At 27.5% G+C, this 26,479-nt stretch overlaps 1 protein-coding gene across 4 annotated transcripts; it reads right to left on the reverse strand.

The window, feature by feature from the left end:
* Positions 1–1,060: 1,060 nt before the first annotated feature.
* LOC112285104 (uncharacterized) lies at positions 1,061–4,131 on the reverse strand. Of its 4 annotated transcripts, none has more exons than XM_090251623.1 (4): positions 3,783–4,131; positions 3,475–3,517; positions 2,360–3,063; positions 1,061–1,998 (listed from the first exon to the last, which is right to left on the reverse strand). In XM_090251623.1, exons 3-4 carry the CDS (start codon positions 2,969–2,971, stop codon positions 1,459–1,461), a joined length of 1,152 nt encoding a protein of 383 aa, XP_090107749.1. In that variant the 5' UTR covers positions 2,972–3,063; positions 3,475–3,517; positions 3,783–4,131; the 3' UTR covers positions 1,061–1,458. The 4 variants fall into 4 exon arrangements, with proteins under 4 accessions (XP_090107749.1, XP_024381404.1, XP_090107748.1 ...); XM_024525636.3 differs by having other exon boundaries at positions 3,475–3,611; positions 3,783–3,987; XM_090251622.1 differs by having other exon boundaries at positions 3,475–3,935.
* Positions 4,132–26,479: the final 22,348 nt, after the last annotated feature.

Genomic DNA, 26,479 nt, shown 5'->3' on the forward strand with positions numbered 1-26,479 from the left:
CATGACAATAGATTTTCATTACAAGAACCAACATAAAATTTGGAAATATTGAATTGCCATTTAAAATTTGACACTTGCAATTTGTTATAAAAATCTGTTTTTTCCATGGCTATAATAAAGAAATAAATAAATAAATAAATAAATAAACAAATAAATAAGAAGCAAAGTTAATTATTCTAATATTACAATTATGTATGTCAATTTACAAAGCTACGACCAAAACATCAAAAAGAATTTACAACATCCCAATTTTTAGGCTTTGTAGAAAAGAATATTAATAATCACATGACATTTTTTTTATTGGCCATAAATAATGATATAACTAAATCAAAACACAATACAAAAAGTATATATATTACATATTCTAATGTAAACTAATAAACATGGTAATTGTTATAGAATGCTTTGACTTCCAAAATATGACAAATTGTATCAAAAAGTTTACTTCTCAAATTACAAGTTTCCACTGATATTTGCACATGTGTCTGATCCCATGCAGATTAAGATGAGGTAAAATTGATAGCCGCTTTTTAGTGCACTTCATGTTACACAACCTCCAAAAGCTATCATAATACAATCAATTGTGATATGAGTTTTGAGTTAATTACTGAAATTTTTGTTTGAAGGATTTATTATTAAATTTGTATCTACAAGATGTTTAGGCTGACAATTGCAGATGTTGAGATTAGTAAGTGAATACAGGGTCGTCTGCTTACAAAATGTAGCAAGTAAAGACTGCAATGTTCAGTGTAAATTGCAAGCACATAGTTGAGAATGAAGAAAACAATACTCAAGCTTGAATGCTCCATTGCTAAGATTTATCAATGAATCTCATTGATTACAATTTTGGTTAAAATTTTGGTTCCAGAGGTGATGTGAATCACCACATTTGACTTTCGGATTTCTAGAAATGGGTGCTCTTGGGTTTTGAGCAGCAGAGCCTGTGGGTATCTTACATAGGGTTATTTCCGGATTAATATCACTAGAAGAACAAATAACGACCATAAAAGACCGTGGAATGCTTCAGCGTTTGGCCCTATTGTTTCAACGAGACTCGGGATGAAGTAACTTGACTGATTTAGAGATGCAGAGTCAATAACACTGTAGTGCTCATGACGGTCGCCGGTTAGGATACAAGATTCACATAGCCGAAAAAAGGTGGGGCAGGGCACATTCCGCGGTATTCCTTGTGCGCCCATCTTTTGATATTGAAAACATCTATAGGTATAAACTAAAGATCAACTCTAAGCAGTTAGAGGATACTTTACAGTTCTCTTCAGCGAAAGTAAAAACTTAGGAACAGCTCTAAGCAATCAGAGGATGATTTACAATTCCTCCGAATAATTGTTCCTTATCCTAGACATACTACGCTTGGAAGACCTAAGGTCTTTGAAGAAATTGCAATACACATCACAGAATATTAGCCCCCCTTTATAATGCACCTCTTGAACCCTGAATTCAGAGATAGTGCACTGACCCATTTCCACCAAGATTAGATTTGTGCTCGAGCTCAAATCTCCGTTTTAACCAAGCTGTTTCCATGTCAATCAAAGCAACATCTGTTTCAAGGTATCTCTGAAATGTTTGTGAAACGACAACTTTTTCCGCTTTGAACCAATCCTGATCCTCCGTTCCCTCTGTTCCACTCTGGAGTCTAGCCTGATAAAGTTGTTCCGAAGTGCGAGTGACTTCGTCTTTTCTTCCGTCTAAGAGTCTCCTTCGAACTTCAATCCAACAGTCTATGTAAGGATGAGCCACCGGTCGACAAGATTTCACTAATGCGACGGCATCCTCCAAGTCCATTTGTTGAACGAATGTCAAGTGGCCAACCGTGGTCAGTGTGGCACGATTAATCCCAGCAGTGCAGTGCACATAGACCTTCATTCCTCTCCCAATCAGCGAATTTAGGAGTCGAACAGCTACTGGAAGCATCAAGGATTGATCTGCGTGGTCGAAGTCTCGTATCGCCACTCGTTCCAGGCGAATCCCTCGCTCTAACTGTCATTACCAAAACACTTCTGTCAATCGATAAGACCTTACAAGTGAGTGCTCATTTCAGTCCATCAGCTCTTATCATAATCAGCAGCACCCCAGCAACATGTTTCACATTCCAGAAAGTTTACAAAGTTATAATTTCATTCTGTAATAAACTGATTTTCTAGCCATTGCCGATAGAAGAGGCAGGCAATTCAATTGGATCATGCACTTCGAATTAAGGATATTGCAAAATTAGATGCACCTACGATCCATGTGCGAGATGAAATTATAAACATCAACGATACGTAGATACTAAGGAATTGGTCCGACAATCGAAGCAGGGTAAATAAAGTGAAGGAAAAGAAAGATGTTGAACCAATACCGCTCTCTTCCGGATAGAGTCATAGGGAATTTTGAGGGCGTCAAAGCAAAGGTCACTTTGAAGGTTAAGAACGGCATCAATGCCTGCTTCGTCTACCATACGGTCAATGTCCCCAGGGCTTCGTGGACATGAACCCACAATGATGTTAGGAGTAATTTGGTCCCAGTTTAGCGTCCACCGCCACTGAAAGGGGTCCGCAGCGTCCTTGGTCTCAGCTGCCTCCTTCTGACGCTGCTCCCAGCCCATTCTCTCCGCAGCACTCATGGGAGCCATCTCTGTCTGCTCATTGGCAGTCGTTTCTCTATCGCTTGAAAGAGAAACGTTGCCCGCACTTGAGCTTACAGGTTTCAAACGCGTGGCACCACTAGCCCGGATGTTTGAAACATTGTCAACTGCCCGCAGAGATAAGGATTTTGCAGAATTTTCCACGTTCAAAGACTGAAATGACGAAACGGACAGCAAAGAGGATATATTTACAAACGCTGAACAGGTCCTCCAACTAGAATTCACACGCGACCCTTCAACTTTCACAGTCTTGTAGAGGCTACGTGTGGAAGAGTTGAAAGCAGCGGAGGATGACATCTGTGACACCGACGCGGTAGAGGAGGCCATAGCGGCCCGTCAGTGTAGCAATAACTACATTGGCCTCTTGCAACAAGACGGGCGCGAATGGACCAGACAACAAGATAATATGCTTGTAATATCTGCAAGCACAAAATCGAAACTCGTTCAACAATGTGCCTAGCAGGGATGGGGTGAGAGAGATGAAGCTCAGGTCAAGCAATTCCCATGAACCAAATTCTACAAAAAAACCTCGCTGCGTGCAAATCTCTTCATAGGAACAGCTCAACAATCTCCGCGGAATCCTCCAGATGCCAAATCCTCCTGATGCTAAATCCTCCACCCTCTCTCAGAAGTTTCACTACACAGACCCAATAGGCTTTATCTCCCATTAAAAACCCTAAAGGAACATTCTGACAAAAAGACAAGAGGAGCCCAAAATTACACCACCGTGATCCTCAACAATTTCAACTGTGAGCTTGCTTTTGCGGCCTCTGCTTTCCAACCCCAAAAAGCGTCAATCTGATCAAATCAAAGACAGAAATACGGCCCACCTCAGATATTTTCTCGAAAGTGCCGCATCTGCAACTCCACGAGCTGGAGTAAGTCAAGTTAGAAGCCTGTTGTTGCTCGTTGCCCAATTGACAGAATCATCCACTCTTTCTCTCTCCACACACCCTTACCAATACACCTTCACCATAACCGAGTTTGCATGATCATCATGTGCTTCATAAATGCGTGCTTTCAGAGAACTATCGCAACAAGTATGCGGGATCATTTATGTCAGAAGAATCCGTCCACATAAAACAACTTATCCATTTTGCTACATTCTACACAGGGGAGAACGTCAAATTTCAAATACCTCCATCTTGACACCAGTTTCGAAAATCGATTCAAACAAGCTCCGTCAAATTTCCATCCTACCCACTGGGAATTCTGTTTACTGCGAGAACCCAATTGGACATTGTAAATTTCCACAACAGACCATAAACCATAAACCCTAAACCTGCGTCCAAAACTGGCTCCTCGTGATCCTTTACTGAAAGTCAGATCCTTCAATTTTTCTCGATGAACAGAGTCACTCCCAATCTCATGTAAACATATTGCAAAGGTTTGTCTGTCAACGACCACAGATTTTCATCATTTGCGAATATTTTTAAGATATTCTTGAAGAATTCACTGTGAAATCACGGAAGAATGTAGGAGTACGTTTAGGTTTTTTTCGGTTACTCCTGGAAGCTAACAGAACTGTTATATTCTCCACTGTACCAGTAGTCACTTCTCTGATCTGAACTCATCAAAGAACTTTTGAGTGTGTGTCTGTCACCAAGTCTCTGCCACTTATCCATATGGACAGTGGATTGTCTGCTGCTCGAGTGGAATGCCAGGAATAAGCTTTTAATGCCTCGCACAGATAGCTGACAAACTTTGAAGTCCAAGTTCCATCTTCAAGTGTTTGTGAGGGATTTTGTGAAATGTAGTATGATTTTTCGTGTAAAAAAATTTTAATCGCAACAAAAAGACTCCAATGCAAACTGGTTGACGGGGAACGCCTAGCTTTGTTGAATAGTGTTTTTAAATGTGCGCGGAGATGATGCATCCACATGAGAACTACAATCGCACATATGTGTCAAGCACTGTGGATTTCGACGCATTCGTCAACTAAGCACACGACAAGAGGCAACGAAATGCAACATGGCAGCTCCATTGATACACATCAGCCTGATCAAACAGAAACAATACAACCCCAACAATGCAGTGTCCCAACAAATTTAGGCATGCTTCTGAATGTGGGTCTATTCCGCAATCGGATTGCGACAATCTGTACGACTTTCGATTTCATGCTCCTGACGGCAGAATCATCGAAGACCTTCCTCAACAACCCTCTTCGTACAGCAAAGAAAGCAAATTATGTGTTACCCTGACGAGCTACCATACCAAGACTCTCGACGCCGAACCCAAAAATCAAAAGATATTGGATATTGGCGAGGGACAATTTTGTACGTTTTCTTCACTTCAATGGAGGGTGAGGAATAGTCTCCTTTTCAATACTCTCGGTCCAGCTTCCCTCTCACTCGCCCAAACACTGAAACTCTGCAAAAAGGAAAAAGGTTTCCAGATATTTCGCAGTGTCCAGTCAGCGCCACGTCATCCGAGAGGGCCCAGACATCCAAGTACCGAGTGGATCAAGTTGCCAACAACTTGTCCCATTTGTACACGTGGACCTGTGGGACTGCCTAGGTGGACCGGATGTAGGAAAAGAGAGCTCCACGTGGACAAGGAATGGTGGTGCCCTTCCCCCACACGCCGCCCACATGGACTCCTCTGCAAAGCAGTTATCATATATGTTTCAGTAATTTTAAATGTATTTTGACATTTAATACCAAAAAGAAACGTTCATTCATGTTAAATAACAAGTACGTTGTCAAAAAAACACAAACGTAATTAACTTCAAAACTTGCTACCACTTATCTTTCATTTAAATCTAAGCTTTTGTAGCAAGAGTAATTTAACAATAGACTCTGAAATATAAAAATTTATAAATAATAAATTTTGATAGTGTGAAGGTGATTTTATTTTATTTTGTTTTACAAAAGATTGAAGCTGAAAAAAAAGTAGGTTCACAATCTATTTTTTATTAAGTGTTACTATTAAACCAAAATGGTTTATGCAAAATGTGCTGTCACATTGAAAGCTATGACATATTAACATTCATGTATATATATATATATATATATATTTATGTGTGTGGGTGTGTAAGTGTGTTTCACAAATTTGTATCCTGTGTGGCAAAGTGTGCATTGTGATTTTGAGTTTGTTAAGGTTTTCAAACATGTAACACTTAATAAAATACATTTTTTTGCAAAATTGTTGTAGTGAATTTCACTAATATAACTTACATTGTGGAATAGAGTGTCATGGTTGACTTTATTTAAACTTCTTTGAACAATTTATAAAGTATGAAAACAATAGAGTGTAGTTCTAAATTTCATTTGTATTAATACTCTCATTATCAGCAATTACTATTCTCTTTGATTAAAGTTTCATAACTTAACAAAGTGTTTGATTTTGAAAAACTGCTCTTGAAATATAATTGAATTGTGCATTATGCATATCTAGAATCAAGATTACATTGGGTCAAATGGATTATGGTTACATGATTTTTCTCCATGTCTTTGGTGCCCAATGCAACTCTTTGCTAAAGCCATGCTACATAACAAGAGTTCCATTAAACAAGTTCAACATTGAAGTCAAGACTACAGATTTGCAAGTGTGTAGATTGGAAGCTGATGTCTCTTGTTTGTTTAAATTTTCTTTTCAAATTTTATTGATATTTAAACATTCCCTGCTTCAAGTCATGCTGGACCCGTCAAGTCTCCATGGATCATTGAATGCTCCAAATTATTCAATGGTTTTAGAATTTGAGGGACCATTTGGACTATTTGAGAATCCAACACATGTCTTTCACACATGAACAGACATTGATAGCCCTTGGAGTATTTTAAAAATAAAACAATAATAATAATAACAACATAGTTCACAATATAAAATGGTCACATGTATTATACAAGTGTGCATTTTTCTATATATATGAAAAAGCCAAAGGTGAATGACAAATCTTTAATGAAGAAGTTTACATTGACACAATTGTTGTGTCAACACCATGTATCTAAACAAAACTTAGAAAACAATACAATCATATATCATTGAAGTAATCACAAAGTAAGAAGAAATTATATAGATCTAAAATAAATAGGAACTAGAATGCATATTGCCAAGTACAAAGGAGTTAGAAGGTCTTGAACCAAGGTTAGAACATAAAAAAGTTTACGAGATTTACAAGATTCACAAATAGTTTTCTTGTACATTTATTGATATTATATTTGTACTATTGCACAAGATATTCTAAATTATTTTGGCATTGCTTTGAATTTGAGATATCTTATTTTTTAACTTGTGAATTTTATCTATTTTAATAAAAGATGATGGTAATTTTTTTCTTCTTAATATGCTAAATATAGTATAAAATTTAATAAGAGATATATAGAATATAAATTAATTAATCTAATTTTAGATAAAAGATAATTTTTTTGAAGATAAAACTTGTCACAAAATCAACTAGTCTTGATATAATGACAGACTAATTATATCTTATCACCAAATTTGAGTCTATATTCTATTTTTCAAAACATAATTGCATTAGCTTTTTATTGTTCTTGAGCCTCTTTTAGATGTGTCTTCATTGTTGACAATTTTGATCTTCTTAGAAATTCTAAACTCAATCAATCTTAACTTCTATCAACTCTAAATTACAAATCCATCTATTCATAAATAATATTAAAAAAAAATTCCTAAGTAATTTTTAAGATATCCTAAATATATTCTATTAAATTCTAAAATAGCCTAAATACATTCTATGAAATTCGAATATTTTTTTAAATAATTTTTAAGTAACTCCTAAAAAATTCTAAATAAGTCCTAAATATACCATAATAATTTAAAGTAAATTCAAATCAATTTCTAAACAAATCTTTAATATAAATATTTTTTAAATAAAACTTAAGTAAGTTGTTTTAAATCCTAACAAATCTATATTAAAACTACAGGTAAATCTTATTAAATCTCATTAAATCCAAAAATATCCTATTAAATTAAAAAAAAGTTTGATTAAATTCCAATAAAATATATATAAAATTTAATGCATTCTAAATAGATTTTAATCAAATTCCATCAAATTTTAAATATCAAACAATAAATTTTAAATATTATAATTTACTAATTAATCTTAAAATTTACTTTAATTTAAAAAAATCTTTCAACCTTCTAGTTGGTAATAGACTTAAGGAATTTTAAAAGAATTACATTCATGTACTAAGAAAAAAGATAAAAACATTACTTGAGTATAGAGCAACTTCCCTCCCTTATCTTAATGTCAAATTCATAGTGGCAAGATCTCATAATTTCCATTATTAATTTGCTGTCAAAATTTATAGAGATCTTGCTCTTTTTGTTAGCTAAAAGTTTTAAAAGTTCATCTCAATCTAATCATTAGATCTTTACAAATCTTTGATATCCTTATTAACCTTCAAACTATTAACTATTGGTGCTCTAACAAACTTAAATTTTAATAACTTAAAACCTAATTAATTAATAAAGCTTGAATTTAAGCTACATACTATAAAAATAAAAATATATATAAAATTTTAATTATAGATTTATTTTAAAACTCATGATATTTTCCAAAAAATATATTTTATTTTAATGCTTAAAAGAAAAATAATCAAAACAAAAATTTGAATTTGCTTAGCAGTCATAAAATAATTATAAACCTTGTATATATTAATCTAACACACATAAAACCTTTTAAAATTCTTATTTTTAATCTTACTTTTTAATCAATAAAAGAACCTTGTATTTATCAAGGATGCTTGTTTTTAAAACTTAAAATCTGATTTCAATCCTAATTAATAAATAGTCCTCTTTGAATATTAATTTAGGTTATTTTATTTTATTTTTTATTTTTTATTTTTTTAAATAATTTTTTTTAAAAAAAAATTTGATTTTTATTTAAAATTATCTATAATAATTTTATATCTAATCTATCTTCTTTTGATTCACTTATGGCTCTATTGGAATAAGACTAGTCTATCTCAAGTATCCAAGATCTTTCTAATCCACAGCAACATAAAACCTCATCACAAGGTAAGACAAACTAGATCAAAACAAAATTGAACAGAACTAAATAGAATGGGATACAAAAGACAAAATTGAGCAACCGAAATTAAAACAAAATAAAAAAAAACAGAAAGATACAAAACCCAATTATATTAAGAGAAAGGGTTTGAAGCCATATCTGACCAAATGCCCCAAAAAGTCCTAGCTAGTCCTATTTATACTTTGTTCTACCACCCTGAATTTTCTAGAATGTTCTTAGATGATGAATTCCACTCAGGTAACTACCTTAAACTCCTTTTAGAAGATTTTATGGTAGACCCTATCTAGACAACCGTCTTGAATTCTTTTTGGAATGTTCTATGGCAGGCCCTACTTAGATCCATTAACCTGTCCCCAATTCTAAAAACTTCCATAACTTTTCAAACATGGTTCTAACTATCTATTGTTATGTATCAATAATACAACTATCTTATATATACCCTGTTACATCTACAAAGTAAGTAGAAGTATTTTTAATAAATAGAGCAACATTAACATGAAATATTTTAATTCTTTTGTATTAGAGAATATTGAATATGATATAGATCTTTGCCACTAAGTCGACATAAAATATTCCAATAAGCATGTATCTAAAACTAATCGATTGAGGTTATTCAATTTGCTATAAATTTGGATTCTTAAGTATTTGGATCTAGAATTAAAAGCAATCAAAATAAGTCATCATTGCTAATTCTATTGCTGTGGTCATGAATTACCTTAAAGACAACAATTGTCACTTATATATATACATTTGTATTAATCAATACTAGAATGGAAGGAGATGCATTTACAAATACATCTATTAAAAATAAAACATAGATTTTATATAGACTCTTTACTAAAGAATCTCAAAGAGGCTTTAAATGCTTCTTTAGGCTTATTTATACTTGAATTGTTTAAGGTATGGTCTAGCTTTAATTACATTAGATAATTAATTTGATCTAGATTTGTTCCTAATATTTTTAATTTTTTATCTATAATCTCTAAAATAATACTTCTAAAATTTTAATAAAGCTCTTCTAAAAAGTTAATCTAAGTTTATTCTTGTATTTGATATTCTTCTTATAACATGATAACGTGAATAATTTTTATTCCATTAATTTTAATTTTTTTAGATATAATAGTGAAATGGTTTTCTGCATATTTTTAATTAAGGAATTTATTAACATCACTATCACCTACAAAGACTCAAGAATTGGACATATTAATAATGAGGTAATTTCTATTACATCTAATCTTGTTTCTATTAAGTTTTTTTTTAAAACCAATATGCTACATTAATTCAAAGGCTATATCAATTAGAGATTATTTAATAAGTATATTGCATTTGAATTGTAGTTCAAAGATGGTTACAACATGATAAAAGACTTGTTAAAAAAAAAATCTTTAAATAGTTATTTATCCATATATGTAACTTCAAATACAACAACACAATATGAATGATGAGAATATACATTGTCTTGTCTTCATTAAATCTTTCTATTTGTAGTCATTTGATTAATAGTATTTTTATTCAATAACTTCAAAGTAAAAATTGTGATATTTTAGAAGTTGCTAGTGGATTTTATATTTGTAAAATTGTAAGAATTAATTATAGAAGACAAATCCTTTCATCAACAACTAGAATAATTTCAATTAAAATAAGGTTTTTAGATTCCTTGGTTACTAATATAATAATCTAAAATCTACTTTATCACACTAGGTAATTTTTTATACCAAAAAAATTAATTTAAATCAACCAATGTATATATATGTATATGCGTATAAAGTATTAAAAACTTATAATATTCTTTTTATATTTTTTTATATATTAATAATTATTTAAATTTTTTTAATAAATAATATATATTAATTAAAGACTACTTTAGATATTAATCTCAAGAACTAAACTCAAAATATTAAAAATTAGAAAAATACTAAATTAATAAGAATAATTACTTTAAAGACTTATTAAAAATCTATTTTTATAAAAATTTTAAAAATTATAAAAACTTCTAAAATATATTTAGTATTTAGGAAAAAAATCCTATAATTAAATATTTTATTATCTAAAATAATTTTAATTCAAAAAAATATATCAATTAAAATATATTAAAGGAATTGACATATGGTAACTATTTGGGATTATTTGTCAAAACAGAGTAAATTTTACTTTGTCTTGCAAAATTATCAAAAAAAATTTAGAATGAAACATGTAGAATAATATTTTATTACATTAAAAGAATTAAAATAAAATAAAATAGTTCTAAGACTGTGATTTATAAGACAATTTTTTAAAATTATTTTACATTTTGATTTAACATGTTTTTATATGTTGTAAATTCTTGTTTAATTTATTATTTTTATATTTAATAGTATCTAAATTTATATCAATATTTAAAAACTTCTTAACATGTAATGCCATGAAATTTAGTTCTAATAGCCATATTAAAAACAATTAAGACTCTAGGATATGACTATTTTACATTGCTTGCCACCTATACTTTAAGTCTAAATTCTTATAGTATACAAAGAACAAAAGTATTAACTAAAATTGGCATAAGTAAAACAAATAATAATTATATTTTATCGAAATTATATCCTATATTTATTCATGATACAAATGATATTATCAATTTTAGTGTATAAAGATGAAATCTCATATACTATTGATAAGATAGTTTTTTTTTTTTTTTCTATAAATTAAAAAAATACCTCTTATGAAAACATTGTTAGTAGTTTGATAAATCCATAAAATAGATGTAAATTTAAGATCTCAATTTCATTTCGAATCCATCATCATTTTCCATCGTATTAGAAGTAATGTTTAGTTATTTCTTTTGTCACACCATTTGTTTGAAGATAATAAAAATAGACTTTTTATAGTTAATTTTAAATAATAAAATTATTATTTTAATAGCTTTATTTAAAAAATAAATTCTTTTATATCTTATAAGAATTTTTTGTCAATCAAAACAAGCCATAATATTTTTATAAAATAGTATGATAATTTATTTAATATTTAATATTTTGACTATTTTGGCTTCTACCTACTTGATCAAATATTTTATAGCTATAAAAAAAAATTATTCCGTAAAAAAAAACATAATATAAATGGATCTAATATAGTTTAACACAAATGCACAATATTTTTTTAAAGAAATACAAACATTCTTTAAAGTAGAAGAGACCATCTTTAAACTTCAATTTATTATAATTATTGTAAACATTGCTATATATATATATATATAATATCAAAAAAAGGATTTTTAGTCAAGATTTCACAAACCTAATTTAAAAAAAAAAATATTGGAATTGGTACAACAATTGTTTAAATTAAAAAAAATCAAGTTTTAAGAATATTATTTGTTGCTAATTGTATATTGCATTTTTTTTCTTTTGGTGCAAGGTATGTTTTTTCTTATAATTTATCTTACAATTTTCAGTGCTTTTTAAGTCAATATGTGGTATTAAAGTCAAAATAGGATAAACAAATATTCCAAAAAGCTTCACAACAATTTGAGATATGATTTGATATAAAATATTCAAGGTTCTTGTGATTTAGATATTCAATCATTAGATGTGAATCTCCTTGAAATAAATGGCACTATTCTCAAAAAGAATATACAATTATAAGAATTTCTTTGTCATAGATTTAATAATTATTTTTTTTTGTAAAGATTTTTTTGAAATAAAATACAATTAGATATTATTATTTTTAATATAGAACTATATATATGTATTTTTGTGACAAGATTGTTCTAAATACAAGGTCCAAGACATAGATTTCTATATAAAATAGCTTAAAAGATGTCTATATGAATTAAAAAAAAGATTATGGTGAATATTGTCTTTAAGCATTTAAAGGTTTTTTTAGCTTTTGATTTCTATATTTGCTTATCTTTGCATGTTAATTGTATAAATAAGGTAATTATTTAAGAATAATCATTAATAAAGATTCTGTAAAAGTCTTCAAATTTAAAAAAACATTAAATTTTATATATTAATTTTAAAGTTATTTGATTGCTAATGGTCTTAATTTTCTTTAAATCCATTATTAAGCCTTCATATAACATAATGTAGCCACAAAATTAAAAGCTTATAAAATTAATAATTTTCTAATTTGGCATATTTTCAAATATCTCATAATCTTTGTAAGACAAGGCGGATATTTTGCTCATATTTTTTTAAAATATTAGAATAAAACAAGATTTTGTCTTAGCATCTTATGGTAAAGTCATTAAAGAATTTACAAAATGCATTCTTAATCAAATTTTAGAAAATAATCGATGCATTTATAAATCCAAAAAGCTTGACATTATATTTGAAGTTTCCATATTTTGTACAAAAAAAAATATTTTATTTATTTCGCTTTTTTTTTAATATATTTTAGAGTATAGGCTTTACATAGATATGTTCTAATACAGATCTTAGATCAATCTAATTGGTAAAGGAGTTAAGATATTATATATATATTATTGTCACTTTGTTAGGACTATGGTAGTTGACATACATCTCTAGGAATCTATCTTTTTTTCTACAAAAAGTATAGATGCACAAAAAAGAAATTTTGAATTCTAAATGAAGTTCTTTGCTAAATTTTTATTACTATACTTCTTCAATGCTATAAGTTCATTCTATATTAAGTTATAAATTAGACCAAAAGATAGCTATGCGCCATCTTTAAGATCAATAGTATAATTATATAGATAATATTTAAATAAGATATTGGCATTCTTCTTTTTAAATATATCTTCTAAAGTCCGGTATTCTTTTAAAACAATTATCAAATTATTTGCTGCTTTAAATATTAAAGTTCCATAAACTACAAAAAAAAGTGTTATTTTTTTCATCAAAGCTTTAGTTCTAAAAAAAATAGGCTTGATGGTTTTAAATCTATAAATATGTTATTTTTTTATTAAAATTAGTAATAATAGTTTGTAATATTTTATTAAATTTTATTTCATAAGATATCTAATTTTTATAAAAATTATATCTTTTAAGGTATTAAAGTCCTAAAATGATAGAATTAAATAAAATTTTAATGATACTAAATACAATATTATAAGTATGATTCTTTGATGTTACTTTTGATGGAGTGTTTTTATAAGTAACATCTCTAAGAACAAAGATTGACAATATATAATCTCTATATGAATCAATTTAGATTTTTTGATTATTAAAATTTTATAGATTCTTAAAAAATTTAAATTAATAAAATAAGTAGAGACTCTTAAATGTATAAAATTAAGGATTTTGGATTTTTGGCATTCAAACATACTAAAATAATAAAAAAATTAAATAGATTAGATAATAATATATGATATTTTTTAATATAGGATAGAAGAATCTAATAACATGATCCATATTGTTGCTAAATATCATTATTTTTTTTACCAAACAATCTGTGATGTAGTCATATTTTTTATTTGATATGTATATGTAAGGATAAATGTTTTCCTCAATCCAAATTATAAGATGGCTTCAATTAAGAGTTGATTGTAATTGGTGGTGTGAAGTGAAAGATGCAATAAGCAAGAACAAAAGAAAGAACAACACAAAATAAGTAAAACAAGTGTAATCAAGCCATTACATACAACAAAAGTAGTCCACAGTCTGCTTATTAGTTTTTATCTAATAAAAAATAAAAATAAATATTAAAAAATATAATTTTAAATAGATAATTTATTATCTTTTTAATGAAGTAAAAAATATATAAATCTTGGTTATTATGAGTAAATTATAAAATTTTGAAGATAAAAAATAAATAATTAAAAAATTAAGTAAAAATATTTTACATTAAGGATTCGAGCCTCACCAAGGCTCATATGTAGTATATATGGATAGCCTAAAGAGGCCTTGAAGCCTTAATCTTATCTTCCTACCTACATCCATGATGCTACAACCTATATGGGACTTATGCACCTCCCTTCTTACAAGGATGAGACTAACTATTGATCCTCTTATTTTCTACTAGTAAAACTCATATTTTTATTTTTTTGACTTCACAATGGTATTTAAAAATATCTAAATAGCCTAGGAACCTTATATGGCCTTCAAATCTTATTCCATTTTTTCATAATGGCTCCCAAGGTAGTAAAATTCAATTTTATCAAAAACTTGAAATCTCTTCTAAAAATTCTTTAATAATTTTAAATAAAATTTAATTAAACTATAAAAATTATATAGTATTTTTATAATAATAATATCTATTTTAGGCCATATTTTCTTATCTTAATAAATTTTTATATTAATAAAATAAATTTAAATTTATTAAAAATTCTATTTTTTATATAAATAATTAAAAGATAAGAAGTTCTTTTTCATGCTTCTTCTAAAAATAACTCATCATTGATAGGATTTTTATAAATAATATATATAGCTAAGAGGCCAGAAAAGACATTGGTCTTAAGAACTAATCTTTAATACTTAACAATAAATAAAAATACTAAGTCAATTGCAGTAATTACTTCCAAGACTTACTAAGACTCCATTTTATAATTTTTCTTTAAATAAGACTTTTGAAAGTAATAAATACTTCTAAATTTTAATAAATAATTAAATAATCAAAAAGAATCTTCAATCTTAATATTTATATAATTAAATGACTTTAAAATATTTTTTTAATCAATCCACCAATTAAGATATATTGATAGGATTCACAATATATTAATGCTTTTTGTAGCATTATAAGCCTCGTCACCATGTTCTCTACAATACAAACAAAAGTTGTATTTCTATCAATGCTTCTTCTCTTGTTTATACAAAGACTTAAAAGAAATTCTATTAATTTGCATATCTTTTCATTTTATTTTTTTTGTATAGTTGAAAGATATATAAGAAGCCAAATAATTATTATTAAATGGTGTTGTATAAAATAAATATTTATCTTGCTAACATTGAAATAGTTAATTATCATGCTTTACAATTTTATTTATAGCTTTATTAAGAATTTGAGAATCAAAAATAAATAATAATAATTTTTTATATTGTCTTATAATTTTTTATAAAACCAATTTATCAACTTGTCGTATCTTAATTAATATTGCATACTAATCACCAATTTTTTAAAGCATAAATAGATATAAAATTTATTCTTTGTCAAAGGGCTCAAATTTTGATTGTGATAGAATAAATCTTATCTTTTTTTTCAAATCTTTTGGCAAATGCCGCCAATTTTTTAAAAAGTCATGCAACATAGATGAATTCTCTATAAATAATACAACAAATCAAGATAAAGCTTGATGTAAACATAAGATTCCAACCAAATCAATATAAGATGCTTTTGTAAAATATTATCAATGTTGGAATAAAATAATAAATTATACTTAATTACAAAAATAAAAAACTTTAAATAAGTTTAATTTAACTTCTTTGAAAGGTTAATTTTTAGTTATTTAGTTTTTGAAATTGAATAATCACCTTAAATACATATATCTTTTATTGAAGAAACTTTAATAATAGAATTTCTCAGTAACTTGTGATAATAATTAAGGTAGTTTTATTATTTAACTATTATATATGATTATATAAAGTTCTTTATTTTATTTAAATAAGATCTTTTTCTTGACTCTTAATGCTTTAAGTTTATTTATAATTAAATTAAAATTTTCTTCTTTTGAACCTATCATATTCAGCTCTTTACTTCTTTTCATAGAAATAAAATAAAAAGAAAAAAAAAAGAAAATAAATCATAAACAATAAAAATTTTGAAGACAAAAATTTGTAACTTTTAAAATATTTTAGTATTTTTTAAAAGAAGGATAAACCGCTCTTTATTCAAAAAGATCAAGCTTCAATATTATGCTATGTTACTATCAATAAATTATTATAAAATCACTGTTTAAGTGGAAGAAGATTTTAAAAGTTCAAAGAACTTAAAGAAAAAATGGTTCTTAAGTAAGAAGCTACAAAAAGATACAAAAATAAGACAAAAAGGACTAAGCTCAGCCATAAGAATTCCATAATTTAGAGTGAAGATTCTTTTAGCCTCAATTTTTACATATATTAGGTATAAAATATATTTTAAAATATATTTTTTAATTTTTAGAAGTAAAGCAAGTTTAAGATGTTTTTTTGGCACCATCATATAATATCTAAGCCAATAAGAATCTTTTATGACTATCAAAGGTTTTTAAAAATCTTCTTGAAATCTAATATCTCCTAAAAAGATCTTTTTGGAACCATTAAGAATATTTCAAAATCTTTTAGGACTAAATAGAACCTTCTAGAACATAAGGTCAAAAATCCACCTCACAATCTTTCTAACAAATGATATTTATGATAATTTTTGTTTATATTTTTTCTTACAATTGGAATATGTATCAAACTTTAAAATTATGCCATACTAAGATTGTAATAACTAGATGAAGATTGAATAGAGATTAGCCATTAATCAAATGAAGTATGGCTAAAATTTATATGAAGATTAGATAAAGAGTAATTTGAACTTAAATGAAGGCTAAATAAAGCTCATTGTAATTTAAAAGAAAATTAGATGAAGCCTAGTTGGATCTAGAATAAAGGCTAAATAAAACTTGAAAAAAACTTCAAAGAAGATTAATCAAAGTTTAGTTGGAACTTAGATAAAGTTCAAGTGAAGTCTACTTAATATGCAAATGAAGATGAAAGAAAGATGGTGCTTAATTGGAACTTGGATGAAACTTTGTAAAAATCAATTAAAGATAAGACTTGGTTATAAGGGATAGACTAAATTTTTTTGTTGTGACAATAAAAGAAAAGTGATTATACAACAAAAAAGAAGATTATAACCAACTAAACCAATTATAAGTAATAAGAGAGTATATCTAATAGATAGTACTTTTAAAATTTAATAAAAAAAGGTTAAGCACTTAAGCATGTCTTAGGATTTTTTTTCTTCATGATTATGTAATAATTTCATAAATAGTCATGTAAAAAATAATAAGGCTTATTTTTAGTAAATTTAAGATTTTTAAAAATAAATTACAAACATATCAAATCTTAATAGTAGCTCTTTAATCTATCATATAATTAATTTGAAATAGGTATTTTTTTTTAAAAAAATTTATCTAAATACCAACACTATGTCTTTTCTTTAACTTTGCTTTGTACTTAGAGAAATTTAGTATTATATCAAGAAAGATTCTAGATTAGATAGTTTCTTGAATTACTAGGATTTAAATAGCCATAATATACATTTCACTAAAATTAAGATAGCTATATTTCCTACCAAATTGTATACAATAACTTTGAAAGCAGGTTATTAACTCGTCATCTTTTTTGTATCTTAAAAGAGAATTTACAACACAAATTATGTGTTTATTTTCTATATCTACTTGAATGAATTTTTCAAGACTTTAAAAAGACTTTGGCTGATAAATTAATTTCTACTAGATATTTGCAATCATATTGTAAAACTTAAATAATACAATTAGGATTCCATTTAAACTGTTAAAAACCACAACCATGAAACTAATGTATTAGGTTTGTATTATTAAATATTTTATTCAAAACTTTCATATCTAAAAATTATAATTGATACTTTCACTTTATTAGATATAAATTTAATGTATTTACTTTTAACTCTTTAAAGAATCAATAGATCTTTTTTTCCAACCTTCCAATTGTAAAAAGGTACTAGTTAAATATATGTGGTATAAAATTTAAGTATAAGGTAATCAAGCAAAAAAATATATATAGATTAATACAATAATAGTTTTTAGAAAATTAGAAGATTAATTGTCTAATTTTGTACATAAATCATGATATCTGTATTCTTCTAATCATGTATTGCCTTTCATCCAAAGATGTTTATTATCTTTCAGCATTCAGAGTCTTTAGCCAAAAATATTTGTTGTCTTCTAGTCAAGGTCTCTTGACTTCTTTGAAATTTTTTATTTTTTAACACCCTATTTAATGCTCATTCTTTTATATTTATATACTACTATTTTTATTACATATTTTTATAATTTTTTTATTGTTAGCATATTTTAAAATTCAAAGATGTTATATAGCCAGATCCATGACTTGTCAAATTTGTGTACAAGCCTTTTTCTTATCATTAATTTTATATCTTATTATCTTGATATCTCTTAAAAAATATTTTATTATTACTTGCTATATGCTTTGGTTCTTGTCTTGTTGCAAGATTTTGTTCTTTATCTATTAATATTTTTTGTTTTCATGATGCTTCTAATATCAATAAAGTATTGTTAAAAAAGAAGAAGCTTCTACTATGACTTTGAGAGTGAGACAAAGATCTTTGGATAGTTATATTCAAAAAAATCACTTCAAAATTTTAAAGTTGTTTTATAAGGTTTTTAACTTGGAATCTATACTAATTATAAAGATTATAGAAAGTATGTTAAGAGATACATCATAATAAAATATAAGAGTTTTTGAACTCTTGAATAGATAAAGAATAGCTATAAATTAATTTAAGTAAAATTAATTTCTTTGAATGTCTTGAAATTGAGCTTTGATTTATAATTTTTAAATTTGGTTTTATTTAAAATTTTTATTAAGAAATCTACCAATTGATCTAAAGTTTTAATATACTATATTTTTATTATATTTTCTTTATTTTTTGTTACATAAAATATTATTCTAATTTTAAATATTTTATCTTATTGTAAAAAATTAGATTTTTTATTATTTTTATATTAATTTGATTGTATCAAGGATATAAATCAAAATAAGAAGAATCTTAAAATATTCTTATATAACTCAAGAAGAATAAATATTTATTTTAAAAATAATATAATATTATAAATAGAATGGCTATTGCCAAAGATAAGAAGAATAAAGACTCTTGAAATTAGACTAAGAACAAAAAGAAGCATTGATAAGAATGAAGAAGACTTCACTCTTGCCTCCCTACATATTATTTAATTAGGAGTTTCATGGCAACATTCTATAGGACTTCCAACATGTGTCTAAATTATGAGACACATGTCTTAACTTACAAAGAATTTTTTTTATATGTGTACTATATAATTACCTTATTCTACAAGCTATCAATACATATGACACGTAGCTAACTTATTGACCAAGTTTTTAATCTAAAAACACATTTAAAATAAAAGCTACATTTATAAAGGTTTTTTAGAAATTATTATGAAATTAATCTGTTTTTATCTATTTCTATCTAAATATATAGATAATTGTTGGAATAAAAATATATATAAAATCCTAAAATCCCCCCTTTTTCTCCCTTCTAAAGACGAATTGCACAAAGAACAATCATCATATATTGAGAAAATCCAAGATGCAGCAAATTTGTATATTATATACTTTAATCTTTATTCTCTTCAAAATGTATTGATAGATCCTCTAAGCCATTGGTAATGTCTCATATCAAGGTAAAAAGACCACCTTATTATTTAATTGTTGTTGAAGCCTTCATAACTTCTTTCAAATAAAATATTTGAAATATTGTCAAGAGTCATTCCTATCTCTAATAAAATCACCAAACATTGGGAGTCTCTTCTAAGGTTGTAATATCAAATATGTTGTATTTTGCTACTTATTTAAAGAAGAACATGTTATTCTAAAGGATCTTTATTTTGATTACGTTGTCTTGAAGGTTGTAACAATTACAATGTCTTGTTTAGTAAATCAGTAAATGATAGCACTTGAATTGAATCTAGTGGTTGTTGATTCTCCATTCTCTTAATTCGACAAATACATAAGAACTACAAATAAGAATAGAAGATAGAATGCTATCTTTTCTAGATCTTGTTTCTTTTATAGCAAAGACTTTCTATTCTTTATCTTAGTTTTGATAAATGTTATTGATGAAAAGCTTCAATATTCTTTGCTACATTTGCAAGATTCTTTGTTGGCTCCCAAATGCCTTCATTAATATCATATTCATTGTAATAAATAAGATATTCCAGTTTATTTCAATGCCATCTTGAATCTAAGACTTTGTTATGGACATTCAATAAGAAGATTCTTAAAATATTCTAAGAATATTCTATTAGATTCTAAAAATTTCTAAAATATTCTTAAAAGATTTAAAAAAATTTAAATAGATTTTAGAAGGTTCTTAAAATATTCCAATAGGTTTTAAAAAGTTTTAGGAGGATTGAAGAAGTTGTCTAAGAAGCTTCTTAGGATTGCATCATCTTCAAGCAATATGGAAACTTCTTGTGAAGCTTCCTAAGGTTATTTTATGTTCAAGAAACTATGAAAATTTCTTGAGAAGCTTCCTAATACCTAATATATATAAGAGTCAAGGCTTAAGAGATCCTTAGTCTTAACAATACATCTTTTAGAGCTTTAGCTCACCTTTCTTGGTATTGATCTTTTATTCATTAGGTTTAATTAAGTTTTAATTAGTTTTTTTATTGAAACTCTTCTATTTCACTTCTTATTTGGTTTCTTGTATTATATATACATAAAAATTTGTCAGGACTATATTCTTATCAATATTAGAGTTTGATCTTTTTTGATAAAGAGTGATTTATATGTCCTCTTGAAGGCATCTAAGTACTTTAGAGATTGAAAAAAAATTATCTTTTAATTTGGTATTATTAAGATTATTTTATTTTATTTTATTTAAAATAGCTAGAAGTGAAGTTATTAGCATGGTTGAGTCTCTTGAGTCTAAACTAGATGTTGTTGTGAATACATTGAAAGCTTTAGCTTGTTGTAATATATGTTGTTTTAATTCGGAATGCATAGGGCACTTAGCTATGTAAGGTGAAGTTGTATTTTATAAATATTTAAGAAATCCTAATAGGTTTTATCCATATAAGAAGAATGAAATTCAAATTTTAATTCAAAGGTACCTAAAGCAAATAAAAAATACTCAAAAAAACTCTTCTTAGTAATCTCAATTCTAAATAAACTTTAATTGCCTAATTACTTTCATAATTAGGCAATTTTGACTTTTCTTTGCAAGCTCTAATCCAAGTCAATGAACTTTGGTAATCTATAATTCCTAATTTGATCATCCACTTGATACAAGATTTTTTTATACAAATGCTACTATAAGTCTTTTATATGTTTAGAAAAATTTAGCCCAATCCAACTTAAAAATTGTGAGAAAATTCCAAAAAACCACACTAATGTCACTTGACCACCAATTTGAAAGTTGATGTAGATGTTCCAATAGAAATTTCTTCTTCTCCAACTATTAACTTCAATTCAAAATCCAAATGTAACTTAATCTTAAAGTCTTCTAAAACCATACCAAATTTTATTTTGATTTGACTTATAGATCTTTAGATAACAAAGAAATCCTAACTGATGCCAAACTCCCAACTTTTGATAGCCACTTGTACCTAAACCTAGATATCTTCCAATTGCATTATTAGATTAACACAAAATTATATATATACTTAGCACAATCAATCGGCCAAGTAGTATTAAATTTTAAACTATAGATGTGACACCAATTAGACAAAATAATCAAGAGTGTTGCCCTAATTGTATTGTATAAATCCTAAGTCATTGATATAAATCCTAAATTTGAATAACAATTGGAAATTCATGTCAAATCTTATAAAAATAAGCCTTATACTTTTAAAATAAGCTTAAAGCTAACTCACAAACTTGAATTGCCAACCTTCAAATGAATCCCTACTTTGCCTTAGGCAACCGTTTTAGCAATTGGAGGTCTAATTTTGACCATGTCCCACAAATGGTCAATTCTTAGGTATCAATCTAACTTATCTTAGGGATTCTTTAGTCCAACCTTATCCTTAACTTAATCTTGGTATCAACCATTCTAATTATTTATCTCTTATATTATATTCTTATTAATTTATGCTCTTTCTAAAGTACTAAAAAAAATTCTATAGTCTAGAAGGTAAAATTACTAATCAATCTTTAATCTACTAGCTATTAAGATAAGAAAATAAATTAAGAGGCTTTTATAAAAGCCATGTTTATATATCTTGAATTATTATTGAATCAAGATGATTAAATATTAATTAAAAATTTATTTTTGATTATATTTTCATCATTTAGTTGTGAAGGACATAAATTGAAAGATGATGCATAAATCAATGAAATCCATGTCAAAGAAAAAGTGATAAAATAGAAATAAGAAAGTATGTATATTAAAAAGAAATTGAAATGGCTTATTTCTAAAACACAAGAAAACTTGAGACTCTTGAAACTAGACTAGAAGCAAGAAAGAAATTGATAAGAGTGAAGAGGGCTTCATTCTTGCCTCTATATATACTATCTAATTAAGAGCTACGTGGCAATATTCTATAGAACCTCTAATATGTATTGACTTTATAAGACACATGCCTTAGCTTATAAAGTAAGTTTTTTATGTGAAGGCCACATAGTTAGCTTGTTCTTCAAGCTATCAATATGTATAGTACATGGCTAACTTGTTGACCACATTTCTAACCTAAAAATTTAATTAAAGACATCTATAAAGTCAAAGCAGTATTTGTGAAGCCTTTAGAAAGCTTTACAAAGAAGATATTATAAAATTGACTTACTTTTACGTATTATTATCTAAATCATATAAATAATTATTGGTTTACATATTTATGTCTATGACATTATCTCCTCTTCTAGAGACAAGTTCCACGAGAAGCAGTCTTCATATGTTGAGGAAATCTAAGATGCGATAAATTATATTTGTCACATATTCCAATCTTAAATCTCTTCGAAGATAATTGGTAGGCCTTCTCAGCCATCAATAGTGTTCTATACTAGGGAGAGAAGACCACCTTCTTATTTGATCGTTGTTGAAGCCTTCATGACTTCTTTCAAATAAAATATTTGAAACATCGTCAGGAGTTGTTCCTACCTCTAATAAAATTACCAAACATTGAGAGTCTCTTCCAAGGTCATGATACCAAATGTGTTGTATCTCACCATCTATTAAAGGGAGAATATGTTGTTCTTGAAGAACTTCATCTCAATTGCGTTGTCTTAAAGGTTGTGACAATTGCAATGTCTCGTCCAACAAGTCAGCAAACAAAGGCTCTTTAGTCGAATCTACTGGTTGTTGATTCTTCATCTCTTTAGTATCATAAATACAAAGAAGCTGCAAACAAGAATTGAAAATGGAATGTTATCTTACCTAGATTTTGTTTCTTTTATACGAGAGGTTTTCATCTTAATTTTGATGGATATCGTTGATGAAAAGCCTCTACCTTCTTTGATACATTTATAAGATTCTTTACTGGTTCCTATGTACATTCACTAATATTATATCCATGCCAATAAACAAAATATTCCAACTTATTTTGGGGCCGTCTTGAATCTAAAACTTCTTCCACTTCAAATTCTTTATTATTGTCTACTTCTATAGAAAGAGGTTGTACTTTTCTTCTTCTTGATATGTCCACTAACTTGTATGATTCAAAAAGAGATATGTAGAATATTAAATGGATTTTCATTGACTCCGATAGGTATAAACGATATGCACTTGGATTGATTTGTGTAGAAATAGGAAATGGTCTAAGCCTACAATAGTCTAACTTATTATAAAGACAAGAAGTCTTGATATTGTGATGAAGTAACCATACCTTGTGACCCACATCGAATGGTGGTTGTTCCTTTCAATAGACATCCACATTGATCTTTTTTTTGTTCTTGAGCTTCTTTTAATTGCGCCTTCATTGTTGCATGTAGCTCTGACAAACGATTTGCCAAATCTTTTGCCACAAGATTATCAACTTTTGAAAAGTCAAAAGTATCAAGTTATGGATGATAACCATAATTGTCAAAGAAAGGTGTTTGTTTTGTAGAAGAATTTATTGTGTTATTATAAAAAAACTCTACCAATGGCAAAAGAGTTGTCCAATCATCTTATTGGTAGTTGATGGTACATCTTAAATACTACTCCAAAACTTAATTAATATGCTCTGTTTATCCATGAGTTTGACAATGGAATGCAGAAGATAGTTTTATGTCCACTTTTAGAATCTTGAAAAGAGTCTACTAAAATCTTAATACAAACAGAGTTTTCCTATCTAATGTAATATCCTTGAATAATCCATGATAGCGATAGATATTGTCAAGAAAGAATTTAGGTGTTTCTTCACTTATGATAGATTTTGTACATGGTACAAAAAGAGCCATCTTGATAAAACAATCTACTATCATGAATATAGAGTCATAAGAATCTAAGATTGGAAGATCTGTGATGAAATTCATACAAACAAAAGACCATGGTTGTTCTGGAATGGATAATGGTTGAAGAAGTCCGTAAGGTTGATGACGAGGAATTTTTGATTTTGAACAAATGTCACATGACTGAACAAAGTCTTTTACATCCTTTTATATTTGTGGCCACCAAAAATTTCTATATATAAGTTCTAAAGTCTTATTGTATCTAAAATATCTATAACACATCAAATAGACAAGACCAAAAGAATATAAACAAACTATGGTCGTGAATTTGAACTATTGACTTATATTGTTTTAAAAATTTGAAAAAATTGCATCTTCAAAGGCTGCCTCCTCCCTTTCTTTATGTGGCCAAGAACTAAAATCTTCATGGTGAAGCCATCTTACTAAGCTACTATTCCTCATTTTGCTACTTTTGCTTTGGATGGATGTTATTGATAGAACTTTTGAAACTTTATTTGTGTATTTACAAGGTTGTCAGTTGGTTCTTATGTGCAATCGTTGATATCATATCCATGCCAATGGACCAGATATTCAAGCCTTTCATAACTTATCCTTGAATCTAATACCTCTTTTACCTCAAATTTAACATGATCATTGATTTTAACCATAGGAGGTAGTAGTTGCCTTCAATTTGGTATGTTCAATTCTTTATATCTTTCCAAAAATGAAACATAAAAGTTTGGATGAATTTTCATGAATAAAAGTAACTCCAAGTGATAAGTTATATTATTGATTTGTTTCTGAATCACAAATGGTTTCAATCTTTGTAGTCCAACTTATCACATGGCCTATTGGTTTTTATATTGCGTCAAAGAAGCTATACTTTGTCACCAACTTAGAATGGAAGATGTTCTTTCTTCAATTCATCTACCACTACCTTTAATGTCATTGAGCCCTATCTAAATATGTCTTCATGGTTGCTTGAAATTTGGCCATCTTCATAGCAAACTCTTATACTATTAGATTTGCCGACTTTGAAGGCTCTATTATATCCAACTTTGGATGATGACCGTAGTTTGAGTAGAATGACATTTATTGCATAGATGCATGGATTGTATTATTATCTGTAAACTCCACCAATAACAAGTAGGAAGTGCAGTCATATTATTAATAATTGATTGTGTACTTCAAATATTGCTCAAGAATTTGATTGATCTACTCCATTTGGCCATCACTTTGAAGGTGGAAGATAGAAGAAATATTGATATCAACTTTAAAAATCTTGAAGAGTGCCTTTCAAAATATGAATATAAATTGTGGCCCATAAAGTGTCACAATATTGTCTGGCAACCCGTAGTAACAATAGACATTGTCAATAAAGAGTCGTGCCATCTCTTCACTAGTAATTGACTTCTTGTAAGGTATAAAATATGCTATCTTGGTCAATCAATCAATAATTATGAAAATAGTATCAAATAAGCTTGTTGGTGGAAGATTTGTAATGAAATCTATGGAGATAGATGACCATGGTTGTTTTAGAATAAGAAGAAGTTGAAGAAGTCCATATGGTTGATGTCAAGGATTCTTTGACCTTGAACAAGTATCATATAATAGTATAAATTTCTTAACGTCATTCCACATTTTAGGCCACCAAAAGTCTCTAGATAGAAATTTCAAGGTCTTTTTGAATTTAAAATATACAGCTGCAGAGAAATTATGGCATATTTGAAAAATACGCATGCAAGTTGGCCCTTCAAGAATAAACAAATTTTCTTTGAAGAATAAGAGGTTGTCTTCAATCTTAAATTTAGAAGATTTTTTTAAAAAGATTCT

The sequence above is a fragment of the Physcomitrium patens genome, chromosome 7, assembly GCF_059467195.1.
Source record: "Physcomitrium patens ecotype Gransden chromosome 7, ASM5946719v1, whole genome shotgun sequence".
Lineage (NCBI taxonomy): Eukaryota > Viridiplantae > Streptophyta > Bryopsida > Funariales > Funariaceae > Physcomitrium > Physcomitrium patens.